Genomic DNA, 26,355 nt, shown 5'->3' on the forward strand with positions numbered 1-26,355 from the left:
TTTGTGTGCACAGAGGAGGAGAGGGAGTCATGGAGACTAAAGAGGGAGGGAGGGGAGCAGCGCTGGGGGGGGGGGGGCGGATTCTGACACCACCACTTAGATGGAGCCTGGCGGTTATGTAAAAGGCTCGGCTTGTCAATTAACCATATTGGATTCCCTCCCCTCCCAGCCGCCGTAGGAAGTGGGCCGGTCCCACACACACGTGGCTCGGCACGCGGGGTTCACACACACACACCATTTGTTTTGGTGACGTGCTATACTGTATACAGCCTACTTTGCACGTGTGATCCGGGTTACTGTGTAATTGTGTGTGTGTGTGTGTGTGTGTGGATAACGGGGGCGGTTTATGTCCATATGGATGCTTTGGCATACATCTCACTTTCAGATGATGGCGGATTAAAAATGATCCAATGGGCTGAGTGTGTAAGACTCAAAGAGGAGAGAGGAAGAGGGAGGGAGTGGAGGACATTGTAGGGATGAGAGCCAAAGCCTGTGTGTGTGTGTTGGTTGTGTATGTGTATGGCATTGAAAGATGCTGTGGAAAGTTGCCTAATTTTCCCCGGGGGCTCGGTGCCACCACTTTGCAGCTGCAGCACTTTTCACCACATGTATTAACAATCTTTTTGTGCACATTTTTTTTTTTAATTTTGGGTAGGGGGATAAACTCAACACACTTGTTTTACTTGTCTCGACACCTTCAAGGACACACAAGCACCAACACTTCGTCTTGACATCACACTGTCCTGATCAAATCAAACATCCTCCCTCACACACACACACACACGGCTCCGGTTTGCTCAGCCTTTCAATCGTCTTTTCTTTTTTTTTTACTGCAGGTAATACACTTGACAGTTGGGTGTAAAGGAGAAGCAGCCGGCAGCAGGAGGTGGGTGGGTGGGTGGGTGGGGGTTTTTTAGTTGGAGGCGAGACTTGAGGACAGGGAGAAAAAGGAGACGAGTGGAGGAGGGGGTGGGGGTGGGGGGGGTGTTGCATAACAGCTGGGTGATTTGGACGTGATGCTCAGCTCAGCTCAGCTCGATACTGGATCCCCTCTGCAGTGGTCACCATCTTAAAGCTCACAGGTGCGTTCCATGGCCGTAGAGAGGATTTTATAAACCCTGAGGTCAGGAGCCCAAGCCCCCCTGACACAACCCCCCCCCCCCCCTCTGGAAATAAAATACAGAAAGTATGTAAAATTATACCGTTCTCTGAAGTTTGGCCTTTTGATTTGTCGGCCTAAACTCCTCCGACAGCCGTGACTTCAGCTGTGTTAAGAAAGTGACATTTTTTCAGGGGGCTCGTTTGAATACAGTGTATCCTCGTCCTCGGTGTGGGATGTTTCGAGTGTGGATCGTACCACGATGGGATTTGACAGGGGGTGGCGAGGCTTATGGTGGCAGCACACCGTGTTCCGTTTTTTGGCCACGCTTCTGCCGCCGTCCACCCACACTCTCTCCCTCTCTCACACGCTCACTCCCTGGCTGCATCCCTGCGCCATACTACCCACACCACACCACACGTCACATAGAAGAGGGGGGGGCTTTGGATTAGTGCGCCACCGCTTTAGGAGAGCACACACACTCTCGGCTCTCACCGTTTGGGCGCAACGAAGTTGAAATGCAATATCTGTTCTCAGGTTCTTGTGTATGTATGTGTGTGTGTGTATCCACAAAGAGAGGCCTTTCTTTCGCACACACACACTGAAACCCCCTCTGTGTGTAAAGGTAATAGCTGTTAGGTGACTCAGCAAATGAGCAGTGTTTTGGAACTTTTAAGACGTCTTACAAACACACTCTCTGGTTGGCTCCGTTTGTGTGTGTGTGTGTTTTTTTGTGTGTGAGGCAGTGACTTCAGCCCCAGTCAGGTATGCATTGCTAAGTATGACATCCCACTGGCACCACACTTCCCTAAAGGTACAATAAATAATCAAGACAGCTCCCAGGGCAGTTCCAAGCACAGTCACACACCTGCATCCTCACACTCAAACACACACACACACACACACACACACACACACACACACACACACACACACACACACACACACACACACTTTTTCCCCTCTACTCAAGTGCAGCAGTACAGCACCGAGTGTATGCATGCTCACAGATTTCCTGCATCTCCTCCTCCTTCTGCTGCTCCCTCTCTCTCTCTCACACACACACACACACACCATTAAATGTCTCACACAGGGAACGGTGAACTCCCAGAGTTCTTATTCGGGACTCGCCATAAATTATCTATTTCCCTCTAGTTTGCTGAAACTCTCCAGTCAGACCCTGTTGGACTTTTAGCCTTCAATTATTAAAGGAGTCAAAGTGGCAAATGTGTAAAAATAACAGCCTGGTGTTTAATGGACACATTCTGACTTGAGATAAATGCTGTTGGCCCTGGGAGTTTTTCGCAGGTCTTTTGTTTTGTGTCTTCTTCCAAATGACACAGGAGGATTTTAATGGACTTCTGCGAAGCACAACAGGCTCCTCTCTTTACTCTGCTGAGGCACTGGGAAATACTCCAGTGACAGCATTGTTCAGGTTCCTCTCTCCTCCAGCACTTGACTTTACTCTGATTTGAGGAAGAGAGGCAGAGGGAGAGAGAGAGAAAGAGAGAGGGAGAGAAAGAGAAGGGGGGGTAGGGGGGGTGGAGGAGTGGTGATTGAGCGCAAAGGGGGCAGGACTTTTTCTCTCCGGGTCCTATTAAGAGCAAACTTTGTGTTTTTGTTCTCCAAGTTCAGCTCAGTGCTCTGCAGCCTGCACACAGTTCCTCTCTGCGGCTCTTCTGCGCTCTCATTTTTTCCTCAATGATTTTTGTTTCCTCGCCTGTTGGTTACTACAGAGTGTTTGTGCATGGGGGGGTTGGACACCGGGAGGATGCGCTTTTTGGAGGAACAACAAATAGTCAAAGTTGTGTCTATAGCCGCTCCGGGGTTGTTTTAGTGGATTCATAGATGTTTTTCGGGCTGGAATGAACAATGGTGCGGCTCCTTGGTGCTCTGGCCGAGGGCATGCTCTGGTTTCGGCTACTGTTGCTGCTGTGCGCGGTGGAGTTGGAGCTGGGAGCCGGACTCTCCACTTTCCAGGGGTTTTATCTTCCACCTGCGAACGGCTCGCTCCTCACACCTGCCCGGAGGACGGATGGAGTCGTGCGGACCATTGACCGGATTTACCACGGAGGAGGGAAGGTGGGCTACCTGGTCTACCTGGATGGGAGCCGGTTTCAGCTGGACATGGAGCGGGATGAGTCGGTGCTGTCGCATCACTTCAGCCCCCAGTACGTGCTCGCGATGATGGGGGAGAGCTCCGCGCCCCTGCAGCGGGAGTGCGTGTACCGCGGCACAGTGGACTCGAACCCGGAGTCCCTGGCCGTCTTCAACCTCTGCGGCGGGGCGCTCGAGGGCTTCTTCGCCGTGAACCACGCGCGCTACACCATCACGCCTATCGTCAGGGCGAAGGGACACGAGCACGACGTGCGCGCCCTGCAGGACAAGGACGCAGAGAGCGCGCTCCATGTGTTCACGCGCGAGAGTTTCAGCTTCGAGGCCACGAGCGAAGGGCGCGAGAGCTGCGGGACGCGCGACGGACGCAGGGGACGCAGGGGGGCCGCGGGGAAACGCCGGCACAGAGGGGGTCGGTGGAGGGGGGGGCAGGACGGAGAGGGGCTCGCGCCTGGAAGCTCCGATGACCAGGATGCGCACGGGCGGAGGTGGTGGAGCCGGCTCGCGGAGGCTGCAGCTCCGGAGCCTGGCGCGCGGCGCAGAAGGTCAGTCTCGCGCGCCAGGCACGTGGAGCTGCTCCTGGTGGCCGACGACACCATGACAAAGAAATACGGCAAGGACCTGAACCACTACCTGCTCACGCTGGCCTCCATCGCCTCCAAGCTGTACGGCCACGCCAGCATCGAGAACCCCATCCGGCTGTCGGTGGTGAAGGTGGCGACGCTCGGAGAGAAGGAGAAGGGGCTCGAGGTGTCCAAGAACGCGGCGGCGACGCTCAAGAGCTTCTGCAAGTGGCAGAACCAGCAGAACCCGCTGGACGACGACCACCAGCACCACCACGACGCCGCCATCCTCTTCACCAGGCAGGTAATCAAACGCCCCCCCTCCCCACTTCACTTCGCTTTGCGCACCTCCACCTGTCTCCCACGCAGCGGAGGGGAGGCGGCTCGAGCCCCGGTGTGATGCCAAGCCAGCGCAGTGACGCCACGGTTTGTTTTGATGGTGCACGCGGTGGCAGCTGGTTGAGTGTAAGCTGCTGGCAGGTCGAGCCTGGGTGGCTCAATGTAAATAGTCTATAAAACACACAGTGCAATGAAAATAACCCCCACACACGTCACCTTTTCATATTTTATGCATGTAATAGTCTAATTACATGTTGTTTTTTCCTCGAGCCGCTGTGTAAACCACATACAGCGCTAATCCTGTCTGACTGTGAACCATTCCCCATTAGAAACCCAGTCAATCACACCACCTGCTCCCTACATGACTTCCCCTCCTCACTAAGTGTTTTCTTTCTCCTCCTGCTTCTCGCTCCTCTTCCTTTGTGCTGGATCTTGCGTGCGTAAACGCAGCGCAGCGTCAGTGAAACAGCCATAAAAACTGTATTTCCTGCGCCTGGTGTTTTTCTAGGCAGACTCTTCTGTCTCCAGCCTTTCCCCCCTCCCAGTCCCCTGACAGCCCAAAAGCCTGTGTGATCTGAGGCGCGTGGCCGCGGTCGCGCACGCACATTCTTCCCAGAGTAGGAGGTTAGAAATCAGCTGCTGGGTGCATTGCAGAAATATCCCTAAAACTCCTTTGAAACTGTAGTTAATTAGATAGCCATCCCAGCCTCACACTTCCTCTGTGTCTCTCTCTTTCTCTCTCTCTACCCAGTCTGCACATTTTTTCCCAGTTACTTCTCCAGCCTCTGTCAGCTGGGGCTGGGAGCTGTCAGAAAAACAAACACATCCACCCTGTGAGAAGCCATACGTTTGCAGAGACCACACTCATTTATCCCCTCTTTCATCGCCCCTCCTCCTCCGTCCTCCTCCTCCTCCTCCCCTCCTTGCCTGGTCCAAAGCCGCAGGGCAGCAGCAGATCTACATGCATTTTTCACCCCTCCGGGTGTGGCTTTATGGTGGTTAGCGCCAGTTGACGTGTCAGATAGCTTCGCCTTGGACTGCGGTGGGTTCAAGTCATGCAAGGTTCTTGTCACGACTGGGGCAGAACAGCAGGCACCAGAGGTCTTACCCCCGGATCATCTGGTGCTGGTCTCGAGTTGGCACCGCAGCTGGTTGTGCATACCTGAGGTTGGCATGTTGGCAAAGTGGCACAGCTCCTGTGTGCCAACCACTTCATGGCTCCTTACCAACCTTGTTGCCACTGCACCTGCACCAGCAAGACTGCAAGAAGAACTCGGGTTGCCATCATCAGCTGGGTTTGGCAGGGTGGGCAGGGTCAGGCGGGCAGGGAAACAGGAATCCGGATGCCTGGGAGGCAGCGTCAGGACGGTGTGGTAAAGAGACAGGAAACTCTAATGAAACATGAAAGTCAGTGTATTGTGGACTTTCCACTATTATTCTTGACCTGTCATCCTCATCCCATCATAAACAGCTTCCTACCGGCCCTAGCAATACACTTAAAGGGAAAGTTCAACATTTTAGCAAATTGGTTTTTCGGCAAGCAGTCTCTGCATTTGCCTCGAAAACAACTCCGTCTTGTAACGTTCTGTTATTATCTCATAACGTGGCGAATGTGCAGGTCGCAACTTGTACACCAGAGCGTTTTGGAGTTGTTGGATTGTGTATTTGATGAGGGAAACTAAGAAATCCCATGAGCCTCCATAGTAGCATAGCTCTGAGCAGCTCGCGGCTCTGCTCCGCCGTTCTAAAAATAGCTTGCACCGACAATTAAAGGTAACAAACCTACTCCTAAGACTATAGGGATTATGGCAATGAGCCAATCTGCCAAAATGTTGAACTATCCCTTTAATGTGTGTCTCACCTGTAGCGACACTTGCATTATTCATCAGCTTGTCTCCTGGCCTTCATTCACACACATCTCACCTTTACTCTTGAACCTGGAGGTCCTACTGTAGATGTACTCTGTCACCAGAGTGTATCAACATCCACCATGGTAACAGAGCAGCACAGGCCTCTGGGAACCACAGCGAGGCGGGTGCATGATCCCTATCTGTTGCATTACTTCAGAACAAATGAGCTTAATTGCAGCTGAGAGGAAGCACACAGCTAAAGCCCGACTTGAGTTTAGGGTCACGACCTTAATACTGTAGAGGTGACCGTTTAAGCCAAAGATAGCAGCCGCCGGCTCGTTTTTAGGCCTGACCTCTGAACTCTTTGGCTATTAAAGGCCATTATGAGGATTCTGTGCTTTTGGCTGAGTGCATAATTTGCTGGGACTTTACCTTGTTGATCATTATAGTGCTCAGACAAGCAGAGCCGAGGTTTGTTTACATCTAAACACAAGGTGGAGTTTAAAACAAACGCATTCCTGCAAGAGGAATTTGGAAAAAATATGTGGCTAATTTGGCTCTACTCTTTATGAGAACCATACTTTCATTCAGTCATTAATCATTTTGCCGGAAAAGATCCCCATTCGATGTCGAGAGCTGCACAGAAGTCGTCATTTTACCAACAGGATAGAGCCATTAATGTTTCCACTGACCGAACGCCAGTGAGGAAATAACTGTGTTTGGCCCAGGTGCCTCAGACCTCTCTGCTCTCTGAGTTGAAAGGGAAAAGAAAGCAGTAATGTGTTAACTATTTTCTCAGGAAAATAACTTTGGTTGTGGCCCTGTGGAGACTTAACAAAGAGAGACAGACTTGGCGGTGCAGTAGATTCACTTCAGATGTGTAATAGGAGAGGGTCTGCCTGCTAGCCCATTGTACTGAAAGTCAGAGGTAACCAAATAGTAGTAAAGTCCTCCTTCCTCTCTGTATTTGGAGCGGCTGTGGAGTAAATCCTGATTATTGTAGTCTGCTGAACTAGAACTGAAGCTCATTGAAGACTTAGTGACTGTGAAGCCAGACCACATCAGGGCGGTGGAGGGAGGGGGGGGCAGTGGGTGCAGCAGGGGTGCACAGAGTTGGAGGGAATTTGTCCCTTTGTGGTCGGCTCCAATTACTCCAGCACCCCGTCCCCGCAGTGAGCTGACCCGTGTGGCGCTGTCACTGGGTCCCATACATAGCAGCTCCAGAACAAAACAACAGGCACATTGAGGGGACTCCTCCGTGTATATGGGAACATTAAATGTTCTGCATGGCTGTGTTCTCTTGTTGTGAGCTCGGACAGCAGCGGACAATGCTCCACTGTAAGGTGGCCGAGCCCTGCGGGGCTGTGGAGATATCGACGTACACGTGTGCTCGTGCTTTTGCAGCAGCAGCTCAAACATTCGGATTGATGTTTTCTAACAGGAACTTGTGATGCCATGGATATTGAATCGCTGACCTTTTCAACTCAGGCCCATGTTTTGCCACTTTCACCGACCTCAGGTCAGATGTGTAGTAAATAGGTGCGAAGTATGGTATTATATAAGACTTGTTATTTAAGACTCCATTACAGTTTGTCAAGGGGACGTCTTGGTGTCCAACCAACGATCCAAGACCCTGAAGATTTTGATTTTGCAAAGACAAATGAAGTCATCATAAAATCAAAGCCAAATCGATACAAAATAATATTAAAAGTAATGAAATTATCAAAGTGATGTCAAAACAATCAATTTAATACCACTGTAACATCCAAACAAAAACTTTAATAAGAGACTGTTTTCGAGGTAAATGCAGAGACTGCTTGCCGCAAAACTGCCCCCGACGGGAACACACATCAGCGGTTTTGCATGAATTTACCTCTAAACAACTCTATCTGGTAACGTTGTGTTATTATCTCATAACGTGGTGAATGTGCAGGTCACAACTTGTCCACCAGAGCGTTTTGGAGTTGTTGGATTGTGTATTTGATGAGTTTGATGAGGGAAACCAAGAAATCCCATGAGCCTCCGTAGTGTAGCTCTGAGCAGCTCGCGGCTCTGCTCCACCGTTCTAAAAATAGCTTGCACCAACAATTAAAGGTAACAAACCTACTCCTAAAACTATAGGGATTATGGCAATGAGCCAATCTGCCAAAATGTTGAACTATCCCTTTAAGTAATGATGATGATGAATGAAAAATAGACTGATGTAGACACAGCATGTACCTACACACAATCCATTTCCTCCACATGTGTGTTTAACACAAATTTCTGTATTTATAGTTGAGACACCTCTCTGTCCTTTCCTTTCTTCTCTTCCTCCTCCTCTTCTCCTCTCCTCTCTCTGAACATTAAAGTGTACATTTCCCAGCCCTCACCCCCGCCACAGCTACTCCCTCTATTTGTTTTAACTGTTCTTGATATTTCACACATGCTACATTTCGTCTGGTGTATGTTGACAACCTGCAGACAGCTCATGGATCCCCAAGCCCTCGACCGCGGCCCCTCCGCCGGCTCTGTCGACATACACAACTGGCCAGAGTTCAGCCCGGTCTCGTGACGGCACATGAACCTCGCCCTCTTCACACTGTGATGCACCAGTGGCTTTGAGCTGGGAAGAGTAGCTGGAAGTAGCTTTTATAACCACGTAGTCTCAGGAATTTGATATTTCTGGAATGTAACAACCCAAGTCGTGTCTGTTATTCACATGTGGTCAATCATCATTTTGACGTCCTGTCCATCAATTTGTAGTTTGTGGTTTCTGTGTGTTTTCATCACACAACCTCAGCTAAACTCACTCATTTTGGGGTGTGTGTGTATGTGTGTGTGGGTCTGGCATTCTTGTTTGTTTAACACTCACCTTGACCTAGATAGCAACTGGTCTTGTAGCAGACACACAGCTCTGGTCCGTCTCCTGACCCTGACGACCAGCTTGCCACCTGTTTTTCTGTTATTTCTGCCAATATTTCTGTAACTCCTTGTTCTCCCAGGTCTTCTCTTTAATTTCCGGCACCCCCGCCCCTCCCCTCCTCCTGGCTTCTGTTTCCTTTTCTTTCCCTCTCTTTCTCTCCACCTGGTTTTTCTTTCTTTACTTGCCTGTCAGAGGCTTTGGGATGAAAACAAATCTCAGAAGACAGGGATAAAAGTCCACGATACGTTGTGGAAATGTGAGTTTTGTAGGGAAATTCCAGGCTTCTCCACACCTCACTCTTTCATTCTTCTCCTCCTCACCCTGGTGTTTACTGTTAGTCTGTGCTACACCAGTGAAAGCTGTGTATATAAGAACGAGGGGAAACAAAAACTGTTCTCAGACCGGAGCCTGGGAGGCGATGAATGAATAAATAAATGAAATGGAGGGAGGTGTAAAGAGCGTCGAGGTGAAAGAGTGTGGGAAACGGGGAAAGAGAAACAGATCAGATATGAAAGTAAACTCCTCCATACGTTCTCACTGTCTGATTGGAAAACAAACAGGCTTTCTTCTATAGTTTTCAAGCCTGTCTGCACCCGGGGAAGTAAGAAAAGGCACAGTTTGCCTCAGCAGCCTTTCATTCAGTCAGACTGAGCCTTTGTGTGCTTCTCATGTATCCAACAGTCGACCGGCAAAAGCAGACACGCTCCTCCTTTATTCTTGTGTGTCAGCTTTTGTATGCATGTGCTTGTGTGAGTCCAGTAAAGTGATCTATGTGCAAGTAAACACCCATTCATTTACATGGACGTTCTTAAAGTTACAGTATGTGCATCTGTTTATTTGTCTGTGTGTGTCGGCTCCACCCAGTCAGTCATGTGTGTGTGTGTGTGTGTGTGTGTGTGTGAGCCCTGAACACAAGGCAGTTTGTTCCAAGCCGATCGGCCCAGAACGGGTAAAAAAAAACCCTCCCCAGCGCGCCTCACACACACACACACACATGACCCAGCAGGCCCTGTCAGCGCCACTTTACATGACGATTCATCCTCTCTGCAGGACGTGTGTGTGCGTGCACATGCGTGAATGCTTGTCTTCATACATCACACATCTGTGCACCCACTGCACATGACATCAGATTGCGGTGCGAGCGTGCACGCAGGGCCTGGTGTGTGCGTGCGCTGATGGGACGGTGCGATTAACTGATTGATCTGTGCACTCAGCAGCGGGGGCCGGGCCGCGCACCCCCGGGCCTCATCTGCATGGACATGTGTGGGAATCAAAACAAAGATCAATACTGTGTGTACTCTGGCAGACAGAGGGATGGTGGAGGCACAGGAAGGAAGTGGGCATTAAAAGCGAATTAAAGGGACACTGCTGCTGGTTTTTACAGCCCATCATCTCTTTCAATAAAACACATTTAAACACAGTGTTTGTCTTTGTGCAGGACCTCTGCGGCCACCACTCCTGCGACACCCTGGGCATGGCGGACGTTGGCACCATCTGCTCTCCGGAGAGAAGCTGCGCCGTTATCGAGGACGACGGGCTTCACGCCGCGTTTACTGTCGCGCATGAGATAGGTAGGCATGGATACACTCACCAGCATCCAAAACAATGACACGGACCAGCCAGGGCACGCACGTACACACATCACATCATGTCAGCATATCTGGGTCCTGCTGATTAATATCACTCAAGTGATGTGAGATGTCACCTGCACTGGCTCTGTTTTTCTTTCTCATTCTTGCAGCTTGTGCAAACACGAGACAAATTCTTGTCCTCTGAAATATCTCCTTAAAAAAACAAAATATCACCTTTTTTTCCTTCATAAACCACTTGTACTCAGTTGGACCTGCTGAGAATTTTTGTTTAAACAGTGATTGAGGGGTGCAAGCACAATTTCTGTTTAATCGAGGCAAAATTAGTGTATTGTCGTCAGTTAAGTATGAATATGGTTGGTCAAATAACTTCATTTGAACTACAAATCACAGGGCCAGCTGTATGAATGTTAACCCTGTTGTAAATGTTTAAAAAATAAATAAATAAGTAAAATATCCTCCGTCTCCCAGGTCACCTGCTCGGCCTGTCCCACGACGACTCCAAGTTCTGCGAGGAGCGCTTCGGGGTGAACAGCGACAAGCGGCTCATGTCCTCCATCCTCACCTCCATCGATGCCTCCAAACCCTGGAGCCGCTGCACCTCGGCGACCATCACTGACTTCTTTGACGACGGCAACGGTGAGCGTGGGAAAAAGCCAGTCTGGTTAACCGTGAGAACTTTCCCCCCTCGGCCAGTCGGAGTTTTATTTCTTCTTTCTGCAAATCGCCTCCATGTGAAATTGACTTTGCTCCTGCAGCCTGTATCACTGAGGCTGTTTACTACCAAAGTGAGCTGTAATCTCTGGTTTACAATCCTATTAACTCTCAGAGTGTAGTTACAGTGCAGCCAAAGACAAGTGACTGGCAGTCAATCAGAATGAGTCATACTGTGCAGCACTTTCATTCATGATGAATAATAAGCTTTGTTGTTGATGAGTTGTTAAGCAATGCCATAGCTACTGGCATAATTCATGTAGCAACAGCATCATTTCAGGCTGCCTGCTGCTGCTCCACAGTTTTTATTGAGTGATAACTCACGCTGGTTTGTCAGTAGACTGAAAGTTTCCTCCTTCTTCTTCTTCTTCGCAGCCGAGTGTCTCCTCGACTCTCCTCGCCAGCCGCTCCTGGGCCCCGAGGAGCTGCCCGGGCAGAGCTACGACGCCGTCCGCCAGTGCCGCCTGGCCTTCGGCCCCGAGTACACGGTCTGCCCGGGGATGGACGTGTGCTCGCGGCTGTGGTGCGCCGTGATCCGCCAGGGGCAGATGGTGTGTCTGACCAAGAAGCTGCCGGCCGTGGAGGGAACGCCGTGCGGGAAGGGACGCATCTGCCTGCAGGGGAAGTGCGTGGACAAGACCCGCAAGAGACACTACTCGGTAAGAAGAACATGGAAGAGGATGAGGGAGACAAAAATGGCCAGAAACAAAAATAGATTCCTTTTTATAGCTCAGAAAGTGATATTTTAAGAACCGAAAGTCTGTGGGAAGTGATGAAGCAGAGACAGAGACACTTGAAGTGGAAAATGTCACAGGTTCCTGATGTGGCTTCACTGTGTGGTCTGTTTTATTTATGTCCCTGCTGATCTGTGCTGTTTGTTCTCTTGGCCTCACTTAAACAGATCTAAATTGAATTTGGCCTTAACGACTTCAAGCACCAAATCTGCTCTTGGCAGAGAGTCGACACTGAGCGCGTGCACGTGCGTGTGGCAGGGGAGTTAAAGTCAGAATGAATGGGGAAAGAGGGGAAGAATATTTTCTTTGTGTTTATTTGTCACATGACATTTGATGAGTCTGACACCATCTTTGGCAGGCGACTGCGCGTGCGGGTCCAACTTCTGACTCGCTTCATTTCCACTGGCTCGCATGACGACCGGTTTGCTGCTCGGCGACGTTAAGCCCCCTCCATTTGAGCCTTCACAGCGTTTTAACCTCCTTTTATTCCTTGCAGCAGGACGGCAGAATAAGTAGCTTTTACTGTGGAAACAAGGAGTCGAAGGGCAGTGGAACTAACCGAACAGACGGTTTCCAAAGAGCTTCAACATTATTAAATCAGCTTTGTCTCATAAAATGTTAAATGCTACTTATTCAGTCGTTTTCTTTAATATACGACTGGTTGGAAAAAAATAAAACGAAGTTACCTCGCGAGTCTCACTGAGGGAAGCATGTGAGCTGCGGCTTGAGACAGACTTTAGTCATTATCACATGAGGTTCGTCTCGTTCTGTCTGTCTCTTTCCACAGCCACTTTGCATACCACAACTTTCTTTATAATAGATCTGTCTCCAAAGGGACACGTGACTCTGACTTCCAACATGTCTGATAAGCTCTAATTGTCCTCTTTCATCTCCTTTTTTCCCTCTTCATCCCTCTCTCTCCTCTCTGATCTCTCCCCTGCTGTCATTTCCTCCCCCCGACCCTTATCTCCTCTTTCATCTTCCCTTTCCTCTCCTTTTCCTCTCCTCCTCCCCTCCTCCTCCTCCCAGGCGTCCAACCACGGCAGCTGGAGCTCCTGGGGTCCTTGGGGTGCGTGCTCCAGAACGTGCGGTGGTGGGTTGCAGTTCGCCCAGCGCCTGTGCAACAACCCGCCGCCGCGCAACAACGGGCGCTACTGCACCGGCAAGAGAGCCATCTACCGGTCCTGCAACGTCACACCATGTCCTGCATCAAGTGAGTGTGACAATGCATATGTATATATTTTTTTTTTTGTTCATTTTATGCTTATTTCTCTATTTTACTGTCTTTGTTTTTTCTTATATACTGTATATATAATTTTCTTGAACTTTTCTTGAACTTTTTCATTTTATTTCTGATGTATTTCACTACACAACACGTACATTTTGTGGGATCGCTCCAATGTCTAAAAAGAAACATGTGTAATGGAATATAAATCAATGATTTGTGCAATCTTGCAATAAAGTATAAAAAATGTGAGTGTGACAACCCAGGAATTCCTCATTTTAAATTTCTGTTTATGGCCCCTTTCTCCAGGTAAGAGTTTCCGTCAGGAGCAGTGTGAGGTGCGCAACGGTCCACAGACAGATCCTAAAGGGGTGAAGACCTTCGTTGAGTGGGTGCCGAAGTACGCAGGAGTTCTCCCTAAAGACGTGTGCAAGCTGACCTGCAGAGCCAAAGGAACAGGATACTACGTGGTGTTCTCCCAGAGGGTGAGTCAGTCAGTCAGACAGAACAGGATGCAGCAGTCTATTTATGCCACGGAGGGAATAAAAAAAAAGCGAGGGATGATGCTGACACTGTGATTCTGTGTTGAAGGTGGTGGACGGGACGGAGTGTCGCCCTTACAGCAGCTCGGTGTGCGTGAAGGGGAAATGTGTGCGGACGGGCTGCGACGGCATCATCGGCTCCAAGCTGCAGTTTGACAAGTGTGGGATCTGTGGCGGAGACAGCACAGGGTGTGTACGAGTGGTGGGCAACTTCACAAAGAAGAGGTAAGATAAAACACGCACCTGAGTGGATGCAGGGTATCCGCGGGGTCTTGAAAAGTATTAAAAGGTGATAAATCAATTTTGGGAAAATTAAGACCCTTAAAAAGTATTAAAAAGTCTTTTCACGACTTTATAAAGTCTTAAATTTTGAAGGTATTTTTTCAGAATTAGCTGTCCAAGAGTTTGAGTCCTAAAAAACATTGTGAAAGTGTGTGAATTTATTCATTTTATTAAAAAACAAAGATGAACCGGTACATAAAAAAGAAAAGAAGATTGTTGTTTTCGTTTTTTGAGAGTGGAGCAATGATTTTTTGTTTTTTTCTATTATAAACTTTGCCTTTTATTTATTATCCCAGCCTATTTTGAATACTGTTGTATCATAGTGGTCTATAGTCTTTATCACAAACTAGAACTGTTAAGTTAAAAGTGTCACTGATGTAAATGGTTACAGCTTGAAGTGGCGGTGAGGTACTGAAAAATATTGAGAAGGTCTTGAAAAAGTCTTAAAAAGGTATTAGAATTAACTTCAAGATTCCTGTATATACCCTGGGATGTGTCATTGTCAAGTGTTTTCAAAAGGTAAACAAAGTCTGTCTCACCCAACAGAAAGAGAAAACTGTCCATGCACTGATCTGATCTTCCCTCTACCTCCCCTCTTGCCCAACAGTAAGGGCTACACTGACGTAGTTAAGATCCCCGCGGGCTCCACCCACATTAAAGTTCGTCAACACAAGGCCAAGGATCAGACGCGCTACACCGCCTACCTGGCTCTCCGGCGAGCCAACGGCGAGTACCTCCTCAACGGCAAGTTCATGATCTCCACCTCCGAGACCATCATCCCCTTCAACGGCTCCGTGCTCAACTACAGCGGCTGGAGCCAGAGGGACGAATGGCTCCACAGCATGGGGCCCGGGGCCCTGCAAGAAGCCCTGGTGGTGCAGATCCTAGCCACGGACGCCAAGAAGCCGCTGGATGTTCGTTACAGCTTCTTCATGCCCAAGAAGACGTCCCCCATCCTGAAGTCAGCCCTTACACACAGCACCACCACGGCCTCAACCACAACCACAACCAGAACCACCACCACCACCACCACCACCATCAGTAGCACCACTACATCCTCTGCCCCCCCTATCCATGTTCCAGGGCCAGCTACGACCCCTGGCCCCTCCACCCCGCCCCCGGGGCCCCAGTGGGTCACGGGGACGTGGATGACCTGCTCCAGGACATGTGACACTGGCTGGCAGAGCCGGACAGTGCAGTGCAAGGACCAGGACGGGAAACTGTCCAAAGGATGCACACTGGGCTCCCGGCCCTCCGCCTTCAAACACTGTCTGGTGAAGAAATGTTGAGGAGGCAGGAGGAGAAGAGGAAGACAAAGAAGAAGAGTGACTGATGAGACGAGGAACAATATGTAGGAGGAAGTTGTAATCTGTCTCAAGTGCTGGATGTATAGGACCAATGAATGGACCGATGAATTTAAGACATAGACCCTTAAACAGGACTGTGAATGTTGGCGGGAAAGCGCCTGGACCAGTCACACACAGACTCAAAGACATGTTGTAGTTGACGATGAGCCAGAGGAATGTCCTGGGACTATGGGAGTGATGCAGAGTGGAGTAAAAATGGAGGACAGTTTCCAGACCATAGTGACACGTACGGCCCTGGCACAGCTAAAGACTCGAGTTGCATGTCATTTCCACATAGACAATGACTGATTGTCTTTACATCGGCCTCCAAAACCCTGGAGGCTAAGTGTGTGTTGCCCTGTAATGGCATGCATGTTCTGTTGTGTCTTTTTTTTTAATGCTATTTCATGTGTTCTAATCACTGTGGGTATTTGAAAGTTATACCCCTCTGTCTTTTGTCATGAGTCTGTCCGAGACAAGAGCCCCGGTTCTTCGCCATGCCTCTAGGGTCGCGCCGCTTTGTGACGTCGACGTTACAGGGACTCAGCAGCACATACAGTTTGTTTCTGGAAGAATGTTGAAAATGCAGAATCACTGGATGGGAGGCCATCTTTATTGCTATCTTAACAAGTAACAAAAACATCAAGAAAGGGTCTCTCCCATCGATTAACCAACTTGAGAGTTACTAATGGACAAAGAGCATCATTGCTGTTGCATTCCCACCAGTATTCTTCCTGTTAATATTCCTCCCAGCCGCTCAGTGTCTGAAATGTCCACATTACAGCAGACGGAGATGCGTAGACTGTCTCGGATCAGGGCTACCTACATGCCCTATGACTGAGCTGAGGCACCATCACCTGCAGTAATGACCATGATGTCCAAAAGACAGTTTATGGACACACTGTCCAGCAAGTACATGAGAGAGGGAGATATCACGACCAAGAGTGAATGAATTAAACCAAACATGGTCAATGGGCGATGAGTCCAGGAAGCCGATTAGCTCCAGTCGGTGTCGTGTCCTCTCTAGGGAAGATTGACACACCTATACAGCGTGATGGCATAGAGAGGGGGAGAGTACGGTGGCCTTCAGAGGACAAACCTTAAAACCGTTAAATCAACAAAGGGCAAAGGGGCAAAGTAAGCACGACACTCCTTCACATTTATGGAGGTTTAATTAATGATGAATCACATTGGGGGCGATGCTTGATTTTGTATGTGTGAGTGCGTGTGTATGTGTGTGTGTGTGTGTGAGTGAGTGAATGTGTGTTGCTGTGAGTTTGCTATGTGCTAGCACATTCATGCACCCAGGCCTGTGTTTAAAGCACATAGAGTACTATGTACCGTGAACATGTTCTGTTCTCTACTGTGTCTTGAAGCGTCTTAACTCTCAGTTCCACTTGTATCAATCATTATGCTGGTGCTGAGACGTTTACAGCCCTCATGTTTTTGTTTGTTGCAGTCTGTTTGTCTGTTGTTGTTTTTTTCTGTTTAGGAAACAATGCTAATATGACAATGTGTGCCCTGGATACTTGCAAACGACAGCAAGAGAGATACTAATGCAGTCATTACTGTCCTTTTGCAATTCAACTCTTTTCTTTTCGTTACTCATTCTTTGTTTTACTCATACACCCTGTATTTACAAATGATCATTTCATTTTAACACGTCTCCAACCCAGATGGGTGGAGTTTGCCAATTCAGACGGTGCCACAAAATGTGTCATGAGGACAGCGATGATATTGTTGAGGGTGTTTAAGGGGTCAGCTCACCCAGGAAGTTAACTTTCTTGTTTACATTTATTGGAATACCCAATAATACCCAATAATAATATCACATCATAAGTATAAAACAACAATCCCCCCCCTGTTTCCAGTCTTCTGTCTCTAGCTTATAGATCTATGAGTCAGGTTTCAATCTTCTCATCTAACTCTGATCAGGACAAACCAATGAAGTGTCATTACCAAAAATGTGAACTGACCCTTTAAGACCTCCACCCGACCAAAAAACAGTATCAACCATTTCTACACCCTGTTCTTTGGAAAATGTTAACCAATGATGCCTAGATAATATGAAAACACCTCAAGACCGCTCATATTCGTACAAGACGTTGTGTAAGAATCCAAATGGGTTGATTCCATACCTAATGGACTCTGAAATACCTTCCTGTAATTGTGTGAAACTTTCCGGCGCCCTTCCTATTTTCCTGTGTGGCAAACCTCACCCATCTGGCACCTGCGTTCGGAGAAAACAAAACCATGAGAAACACTTTCAGATACGACATGACCCGGGTCAACATACCACTCACAAAGCTCTCCTCTGGCCTCACACGGTCTGATTTATTTACACGATGTAGACCTTTTTGTACATGAATAGACCTTTCATATATGTGTTAGTATTCAACCATATTTACACAGACATTTACACATACAGACATCGAAACTATCCATCAGTCACATAGTTTTTGAGTATTGCAAACACACACACACACACAAACACACACACATATATGAAAATATATACACACTACTTACTCTGACTCTTCCAGTGGGGAAACCCCTCTCGCTGAACGACAGAAACACAGCACTGAACTTGTAATTTATTGTTTGTACAACTGGTATGTGTGAATAAAAAAACAATGAGATGAGTTTTATTTATTATACTAATTTTGTATCAAATTACTATTTAACTTAGGAATATGACTGTGCAGAATCATTCCTTTGTAAGAATATAGTGTTTCTTTTCTAGTCATCCACATGAATATATGTACATAAAATCTATATATTTAAACGCCTTGGTCTCTGTCTCATCTATGTTGTTGTCGCACTATAACATCACAAGTTTTATCAGAAGCAGATATAGCTTCAGTTTCTATTCGAATCCCTAGACTGAAATGGCATAATTCAGTAAGAAAATAAAAGCATAAAATGAAATAAAACACTGCAACACATCATAAACTTTATCAGACCCAGTGGATAGAAGAAAAAGATTGGAAAATATCAAGAAATAAAAGGTGTTTTACATCTCAAAGTAAAACATAGTTTATTGTAATCAAGAGAAATGCAACATATTAAATCATCTGATCATAAATGAATGAATTGGGTGTTAAATATTAATCTGAGAGGTAATTGTCTCATTAATGTGCTGCATTCAAGTGTCACCTGGTTAATAGCTCCATGTCTCTCATTCTCTCCCCTCCAGGCTGCATTACTGATCCAAGGTCGCCCCCCTGTGGCCTGTCGCCTCCTGACCTCCACGAGTTTAAGACCGAGTGTAAAACCAAACATGGCACAACGGCGCCACCTGGTGGTTGGACGTGTGACTGCTGCATCTCGCCCTGAAAACCCTCCGCTGCTCTGTGGGTATTTTCCTAAACACGTGTCTACCATCTGCTGGGAAATGATGAAACTACAACTCTTCACTTTTATGACCTGTTGCTCTTAAGGTGGAATTTCATAGTTTGTCCCCCCAGAGACCGATCATTAATGTTTGTCCCAGTGAGTCAAAAGTAGGAAATGACGCCAATAGACATAATTCTTGGTAAAATAACAATTACGCATAGATTATTGTTAAATTACTTTATGGTATTCTTGTAATTTAACCATTTATTAACTATGTTTATATTGATTTGCAGCTTTTTTGCAACTATGAAATAATTATAGTTGTTAGTTCTCTCGATAACAGCTCCTCAGTGAATTAAGTTTTATTTCTGCCTTGAATGGAGCTTCTCTTGTTTGCGTTGTGCCTCAGTGCGCTCTTGATAATAGGATCTCTGCTTTGCCAGTTATTTTTTTAATGAAACTCCAGCGTAAACTCTTCCTGCCTGTTGGAGAGGAGGAACACTCCGGACGGGAGGGGGAAGAGGCCGGAGGACAGGGGCTCTGCCTGCCTGGATCTGAGCGCAGAGGCAGCCCGGTGGAACAACCGCTCCACCTTAAGACCTCAGCGGCCCCTCTCTGCTCCCTCTCCCCGGGGAGGAGAGCTGCGGAACCCGGCCACGGCGCACCACAGCCGGCTTGGCACGGGGGAGGTGAGTACGGCTCCCGGAGCCTTGGCCAGCACGATATGGTTACCATTCCCGACCTGCTGCCATCTCCCTTCTCCAGTTGCACTGACACTACAACGCTGCTCCACATCAGCCACTGCTGCCTGTCACACTAATCTGTGTTGGAATAAGGTGAAATTTAATAAGTGAGTAAGAAAGTGGAGCAAAACACCAGAGGCTTGGTTTCTATGTGGGCCACTCATAAATACACTACATGTAGGTCTGTGTGTGGATGTATCCACCAGGATAAATGAGAATATATCCAGTAATAATCTTCAGGGGCTGTGGTTGTATATGTTAATAATGTTACAGACAAACACAGTTTAAAGCAGAGAAAGCGTATCTGCTCAGAGCTCTATGCTCACTATGATTTATTATGGCAACGCTCCAGGTCGCTGCGTTTTCGTTGCGCACGGGATTTGGCCCCTCTTACTTCAAAGGGCCCTCAGGAAGGGGGTGGTCCCGGGCAGGGGGATATAAAGGAAGGACCGGCTCTGTTCTGACTGCAAGGCAAGAGCAGAGAACAGACTAGACGGGTCAGCAGAGCAAAAGCCTGCCCCGAACTCAAAGAACTAAAAAACTGAGACATCTGCTGAGTTTGAAGAGGGAGAGACCTGTTGGAATTTACTGCTGAGACTCAGCTTTGATTTTCATTTAATGAAAGGACTTTTTGCAACAAGTCAGACCTGCACATAACTTTAAATGAGTTTTGCACTGGATTTGATCCCTTTTTAGATTTTTATGCGCGTGGACAGTTTTGTGGAAGTTCAGAGTCTTGGGTTTTGTAGCTTATAGTGAAGAAAAAAACCCTTTTAAAGGATTAACCTGCTTCCTCCATAAGACTTTATATTTTATCAGTTTCTTTTTCCACTTGTCGGATTTCACAGTTACATGATGTGGTTTTTACGCGTTTCCATTGGTTTAATACTGTGCGTCGGTGCGGCGCACTGCGCCTGGGAGGAGAGCACCGTGGTGCCGGTCAGACTAGACCCCACGGCCCGGTCGGAGAGCGACACCGAAGCGTGGCGGACTCTCTCCGCAGAGGAGAAGGAGAAGGAGGCGGAGATGAGGGTGTACCGGTTGGACGTATTTGGTACCGAGCTGGTCTTGCAGCTAGAACCCGACCAGACCTTTTTGGCACCGGGCTTTGTCTTCCATATTGTGGGCAGCCCCGAGTCCGAACCGACACCGGAGTCCAAGAGCGGAGCGGAGCCGGGCTGTTTCTACTCGGGTACGGTGAATGGAGAGGAGAACTCCGCCGCTGCGCTCAACCTGTGCCACGGACTCAGAGGCGGATTCTACTTTCGGGGTGAAGAGTACTTCATCCAGCCCCTCAACTCCAGCGAGTTCCTGGGCACCGAGGATGATGTCCACTCGATCCGCCGGAGAGGTCGGGCAGCTCTGGCCGAGGAGGGGAGCTCCAAGTGCGGGGTCAACGAGGACGAGGAGCGGGTGCCAAAGAATCTGGAGAAAGAGGCGAAGCACGGAGCAGCTAACGCAGATCAGACAGGTAAGGCTGCAGACAAACACACACGGTCTGACTGTCATAGACTGAGATCAGACTCTTAGACATGGGACTTAATGAGTCAAAGGAAACACTGCCAAGTTCATTTATTCCCCCTAGAGATGCGCCAGGCTTATCTACAGCTGTTTACAAACAAGCAGATAACCGGTCTAATCAGTATCTATAGGTAGTGAGTGTGTGGAACAGACGGCTGCACGCTGGGGCTGTCGGTGTGCCAGGGTGCACAGCATGCGTAATGGACTCGGCTACCTTTTTTTTTGACAGCCGTCTACGCGTAAGAGAAGAGGAAGGGAGGGCTGGGGAGGGAGGGAGAGGAGAGAGAGGGGGGCAAACTTCTCCAAGAGGAAAGAGGAGGAGGAGTGACGGAGGGAGGGGGAGAGGAGGAGGAGGAGGAGGAGGGAGGGGAGGGGGAGCAGCGGGGCTGGGGCCAGCCAGAGCCCGGTGGTGCTGAGACGTGTAAACTCGCCTCCTGGTACTACTAGCACCGACAGTTTTTTTTTTTTTTTTGGTTCAGAAAGGATTTTCTCCCTTCACCCTTTTATTCTCAGCTGCATAGTTTTCCACCAGAGAGAAGGTCAATTTAGGAATGTGGACCCTGAGGAGGAGGAGCCGCCGGTGGTGTGACGCTGAGTCACGGCAGCCAGGCTCCCCCAGGCACATCCGGAGCGCTCTTTGGAGCCTCTATCCCCTCTGAAAAAACCAGCCTTTGTAGCTGCTATTCAGAAAGCTGGCAGAGTTTTGCAGTGTGCAGCCTGTTCCAGACAAAACAACAAATGTCTCATGAGTTTCAGCAGCAGTGAATTCAGGCCTAAAAATGTGACACACATGACCTCTGACCTCTGTGAGTTTGGTTTAACCTCTCTGTCTCTCTCTCTGTGTGACCTCAGCTCACCACAGGACCAGGCGTTTTGTTTCCACCCCTCGCTACTTGGAGATCATGCTGGTCGCTGACCAATCCATGGCCGAGTTCCACGGCGCCGGGCTCAAACCCTACCTCCTGACCGTCATGGCGGTGGCCTCCCGCCTCTACCGCCACCCCACCATCCACAACTCCATCAGCCTGGCGGTGGTGAAGCTGCTGGTGGTGTACGAGGAGGAGCGAGGCCCTCAGGTGTCGGCCAACGCCGCCATGACCCTCCGCAACTTCTGCCAGTGGCAGCGGCAGCACAACCCGCCGAGCGACCGCCACCCTGAGCACTACGACACGGCCGTGCTCTTCACCAGGACGGTAAGTTGGTGTGGAAGTGGAGGAACTGACAGAACACGAGTAAGAGAGTTCAGACACTGATGTTGCTGTGCTTTGCCTCCTCAGGATCTGTGTGGCGCCCACTCCTGTGACACTCTGGGTATGGCCGATGTTGGCACCGTGTGCGACCCCGACAGAAGCTGCTCTATCATCGAGGACGACGGGCTCCAAGCAGCGTTTACTGTGGCACACGAACTGGGTAAGTCCATGTTTTAGTGTCTTATAAACCCAACACGGATGCTCTGGCTGCTTTTAATCACAGGATCGAGGTGCTTAAAGAACTGTTCTCTCCTCTCCCCAGGCCACGTCTTCAACATGCCCCACGACGACGCCCAGCTGTGCTCCGGAGTCAATGGCGACCACTGGGGCTCCCACATGATGGCCTCCACCCTCTCCAACCTGGATCAGCAGCAGCCGTGGTCCCCTTGCTCCGCCCTCATGGTCACCACCTTCCTGGACAACGGCCACGGCCAGTGCCTGCTGGACAAGCCGGTCAAGCCTCAGCCGCTGCCCCAGCCTCTGCCCGGGACGGTGTACGACGCCGACCATCAGTGCCGGCTGACCTTCGGTGATGACTCCCAGCACTGCCCGGACCTGAGCACCACATGCGCGGCTCTGTGGTGCACCGTGACCACAACCAACGGTTTGCTGGTGTGCCAGACCAAGAACTTCCCCTGGGCCGACGGGACGTCATGCGGCCACGACAGCTACTGCCTGGCTGGACATTGTCTCACCAAGAGCCAAGCTGCTAAACACCAGGTAGGAACCAGGACACATCTAACTCCAACAACATATCCATGATGCGTCCAGCTTCACTTTTAGATGCTCATGGTTTTCTTCCTGCTTTCAGACTCCTGTCAACGGCGGCTGGGGCGTGTGGGGTCCTTGGGGCGACTGCTCTCGGACCTGCGGTGGAGGAGTGCAGTATTCCTTCCGTGCCTGTGACAACCCTCTGCCCAAGAACGGGGGCAAGTACTGCGAAGGCAAGAGGATCCAGTACCGTTCCTGCAACACAGAGGCCTGCCCCGATACCAACGGTAAGAGAGTTTTAATATCACACCTAACCAGCTGCACCGGCTTTCTTAAAAGTTACTGTGGCTGTTAACATGCAAGTAAATCTGACCCTCTGTCTCTCTCTGTCGCTTCCTCAGGCCTGTCGTTCCGCGAGGAGCAGTGCTTGGCTCACAACGACATGTCGGCCCAAGTGTCGCTGGGTTCAGGAGAGGGTGTCGAGTGGGTGCCTAAGTATGCTGGAGTTTCACCCAAAGACCGCTGCAAGCTGGTGTGTCGCGCCAAGGGAACTGGATACTTCTTTGTCCTCAAATCTAAGGTGAGAGTTTCTAAATGCTGTATTATATTAATAAACTCTGTTTGTTCCCCCTCTGGGTTAAAACTGATCCTCCAGGACTCTCAGGGCCTCAGCTTAAAGTCTCATAAAGTTCTCTTGACTTGTGCAGACCTGAAAGTAAAAGGCTCTGCTATTGTAATTTCTCTCAGCCCTGAGGCTGCAGCATCGCTGGGGAAAAGACTTTTACTTTTTACCTTTTGACTCAGACACTTATGTAACAGTTTTACTAGACCTAACCCTGAAGTTTCCATCTCCTCCTCCCTCTCTGCTGCCCCCAGGTGGCTGACGGCACGCCCTGCAGCCCAGACTCCACATCGGTTTGTGTTCAAGGCCAGTGTGTGAAGGCTGGATGTGACCGCGTCATCGGCTCCAACCGCCGCTTCGATAAGTGCGGCGTGTGTGGTGGAGATGGTTCTACCTGCAAGAAAGTGTCCGGCTCTCTGGAGCGCGCCAGGTAAACAGACAACCACACTTCTGCTTCACAAAACCTGAGACTCTCTGAGTGAAACCTCACAGCATGGGACGTAGTTTGACCTCCATCTGTCTCTGTTTCAGGCCGGGCTACCAGGATGTTGTAACCATCCCTGCTGGTGCCACCCACCTGGACGTTAAGCAACGTGCCCCAGGCAACGGTCGTCACGACAACAGCTACCTGGCGGTGCGTCGTCAGGACGGGAACTACCTGCTGAACGGTGATTACAAACTGATGACCATGGAGACGGACATCACCCTGCGAGGCGCACTGCTGCGCTACAGCGGCTCGGCGGCGACCCTGGAACGCCTCCGCAGCTTCGCGCCGCTCCCCGAGGCCCTCACCATCCAGGTGCTGTCGGTGGGCGAGGCCCCGAGGCCCCGGGTCAAGTACAGCTACTTCGCCCCCAGGCCCAACAACGCTGCTTCAACCAACAACAACGGGGGCCGCCGCCAGTCCATCAATGCCATCCGAGAGGTGGGCGGAGCCGAGTGGACCCTGAGGGAGTGGGGTCCCTGCTCCCAGACCTGCGGAGGAGGAACGCAGCAGAGGGAGGTGGTGTGTCTGGACCCCCAGGGCCGTCCCTCCAGAGACTGCCCGGAAGAGCTGCGCCCCCTGGCCTCGCGGTCCTGCGCCGCCCAGCCCTGCCCCTCCTGGCTCCTCGGGGAGTGGTCCGCGTGCTCCAAGACCTGCGGCCGAGGCTTCCGCAAGCGCCAACTGCGCTGCATCGGCCACGACGGGCGCACGCTCACCCACGACAGCTGTGACCCCAAAGACCGGCCGCGACCCCTGCTGGAACTGTGCAATCAGGGCGCCTGTTAAGGACTGCTTCACAAATCTAACCTCCTGTCCTCCACCCGGCTTTCAGAGAGAAGTCAGAAACAAAAACACTCTGATCTCCACCGCCTCCTTTTTTCCTGCAAACAACCTCCAGAGCCTGATGAATGTTTACATCCAGAGCAAAGGGTGCTGCAGGTTTCCATGGGTTCTGCATCGTCGAACAGTCAGCGGTGACATTGACTGTAACTGACAGCTTGTACCCGTTCCTTCTCATCCATTGAACCACAGAGGCAACAGAGACTGATTTCAGCTCGCTGCCTGTCTGTCCTCAGCACAGCAGTGGCACATTTAGCCTCCCGTTAAGGAGAGGAAAGCATGGACATTCCTGATTTCCTTAAAACAAAAAAGCATGCTGCTTATCGTGCCAATGTCATGCTTGTGTGTGTGTATGATGCGCGATTGTGTGTGTATGGGTGAGTGTGTGTGTCTGTGTGTCAAATTTTTAATGCATGTATATGATGTTTGTCCAAGCTGGGCTGGACAGACACAAAAGGGTTGGGGTGGGGGAGGTTACTGCAGAGTATATAAAGAAAACAAATGAAAGAGAGTAGCTCATATTCTACTTGCTCACCCCATCAGGTATGGAAAAAAAAAGATAACTCATAGTCATAGTGTTTATGTTCAAAACTTGCCAGTCTTCGTTTATTTATCACAAACCTGTAGCACTTCAGCTTTGTTTTTACCAGTGGCACATCGTAACACCCAGTTGTCTCTAAATGCCTCAGTACACCGTACTTTGTCCTTTAGCCATATCTTGCCCTCGTCTACACAACCTTCAATGAGGGAGCTCTTTAAAGACCAAAGAAGAGTGTGTGAGTGTGTGTGAGAGCATGAGGAATGTGTGAGTGTGTGGAGACCTAAAGAGGGACTTGTCTCCTGCTACTACTTCATAAGTAAGTCTCTCCTGCCTTCTGCGAAGGCACTTTGTTTTGTTTTTTTTCTATTAAGTTTTGTTTCTCTTTTTGTACAGAATATCCAAACATTATTTATTTTTGTACAGCCTGTTAAATATAATCATGTGGCTTTTTTAATATTATTTTTTATTTGTTATTGAGATCACAGAAGGAAGTAGAATATATAGAGTATTTATACAGTGTTATATATATATGGTCCTAGGTTCATGAATAAAGTATCACATTGACTTGTGCAGCTGACGTCTCCAGAGTGGTTTGTCCGTTTGAACATTAACACACACTGATCTTTGACCCCCTGACCCTTAGTCTGACCATCACAGTTACACATCTGACTCCCACCCAATGTGAAAACCAAGTCTTCACCTCCAAACTGCTGCTTAGGAATAGGACTGACAAAGATGTCCTCACAATGCACAAATCATCCATTACCTTTAAAGGCTGAAGTCGGTCCTCACGTATGTCAAATATATGAGGGATTCTTGTATCCCAGTGAGCTTTAGGAGGCTGTTAATACTTAATATAGGTTTGACATATTATGTACTGGATGCAGGTCGTGTAATTCAACTTGTATCCACTAGATGAGAGTGTTTCTGCCTGCCATCCAATTTCAATTGCTCCAAAGTTTCCACACACAAAGGGCAGTGACTGTAGTTATGGCTGGATTATT

The 26,355-nt window shown here is 49.2% G+C and overlaps 2 protein-coding genes across 3 annotated transcripts; both read left to right on the top strand.

The window, feature by feature from the left end:
* Window positions 1-2,761: 2,761 nt before the first annotated feature.
* On the top strand, window positions 2,762-15,246 carry adamts5 (ADAM metallopeptidase with thrombospondin type 1 motif, 5 (aggrecanase-2); the record flags this gene model as incomplete). Of its 2 annotated transcripts, XM_083986021.1 has the most annotated exons (9): window positions 2,762-3,626; window positions 3,732-4,081; window positions 10,310-10,442; window positions 10,932-11,099; window positions 11,550-11,833; window positions 12,938-13,121; window positions 13,443-13,618; window positions 13,725-13,900; window positions 14,565-15,246. In XM_083986021.1, the coding sequence occupies exons 1-9, from the start codon at window positions 2,972-2,974 to the stop codon at window positions 15,244-15,246; spliced, it is 2,808 nt and encodes a 935-aa protein (XP_083842147.1). In that variant the 5' UTR covers window positions 2,762-2,971. The 2 variants fall into 2 exon arrangements, with proteins under 2 accessions (XP_083842147.1, XP_083842146.1); XM_083986020.1 differs by having other exon boundaries at window positions 2,762-4,081.
* A 4,626-nt stretch (window positions 15,247-19,872) lies between these two features.
* On the top strand, window positions 19,873-25,789 carry adamts1 (ADAM metallopeptidase with thrombospondin type 1 motif, 1). Its single transcript, XM_083986584.1, has 8 exons — window positions 19,873-20,853; window positions 21,756-22,096; window positions 22,181-22,313; window positions 22,416-22,873; window positions 22,965-23,151; window positions 23,266-23,444; window positions 23,741-23,916; window positions 24,018-25,789. The coding sequence occupies exons 1-8, from the start codon at window positions 20,235-20,237 to the stop codon at window positions 24,754-24,756; spliced, it is 2,832 nt and encodes a 943-aa protein (XP_083842710.1). The 5' UTR covers window positions 19,873-20,234; the 3' UTR covers window positions 24,757-25,789.
* Window positions 25,790-26,355: the final 566 nt, after the last annotated feature.

This window comes from Trachurus trachurus (assembly GCF_905171665.1).
Source record: "Trachurus trachurus genome assembly, chromosome: 2".
NCBI lineage: Eukaryota > Metazoa > Chordata > Actinopteri > Carangiformes > Carangidae > Trachurus > Trachurus trachurus.

What these genes read in the sequence shown, in the direction of transcription:
- adamts1 (XM_083986584.1), top strand. Translation starts at nt 20,235, where the DNA reads ATGATGTGGTTTTTACGCGTTTCCATTGGTTTAATACTGTGCGTCGGT. An exon ending in CCGTGCTCTTCACCAGGACG is followed by an intron (nt 22,097 to 22,180) that starts GTAAGTTGGTGT and finishes TTGCCTCCTCAG; the next exon opens with GATCTGTGTGGCGCCCACTC. An exon ending in TCTTTGTCCTCAAATCTAAG is followed by an intron (nt 23,445 to 23,740) that starts GTGAGAGTTTCT and finishes TGCTGCCCCCAG; the next exon opens with GTGGCTGACGGCACGCCCTG.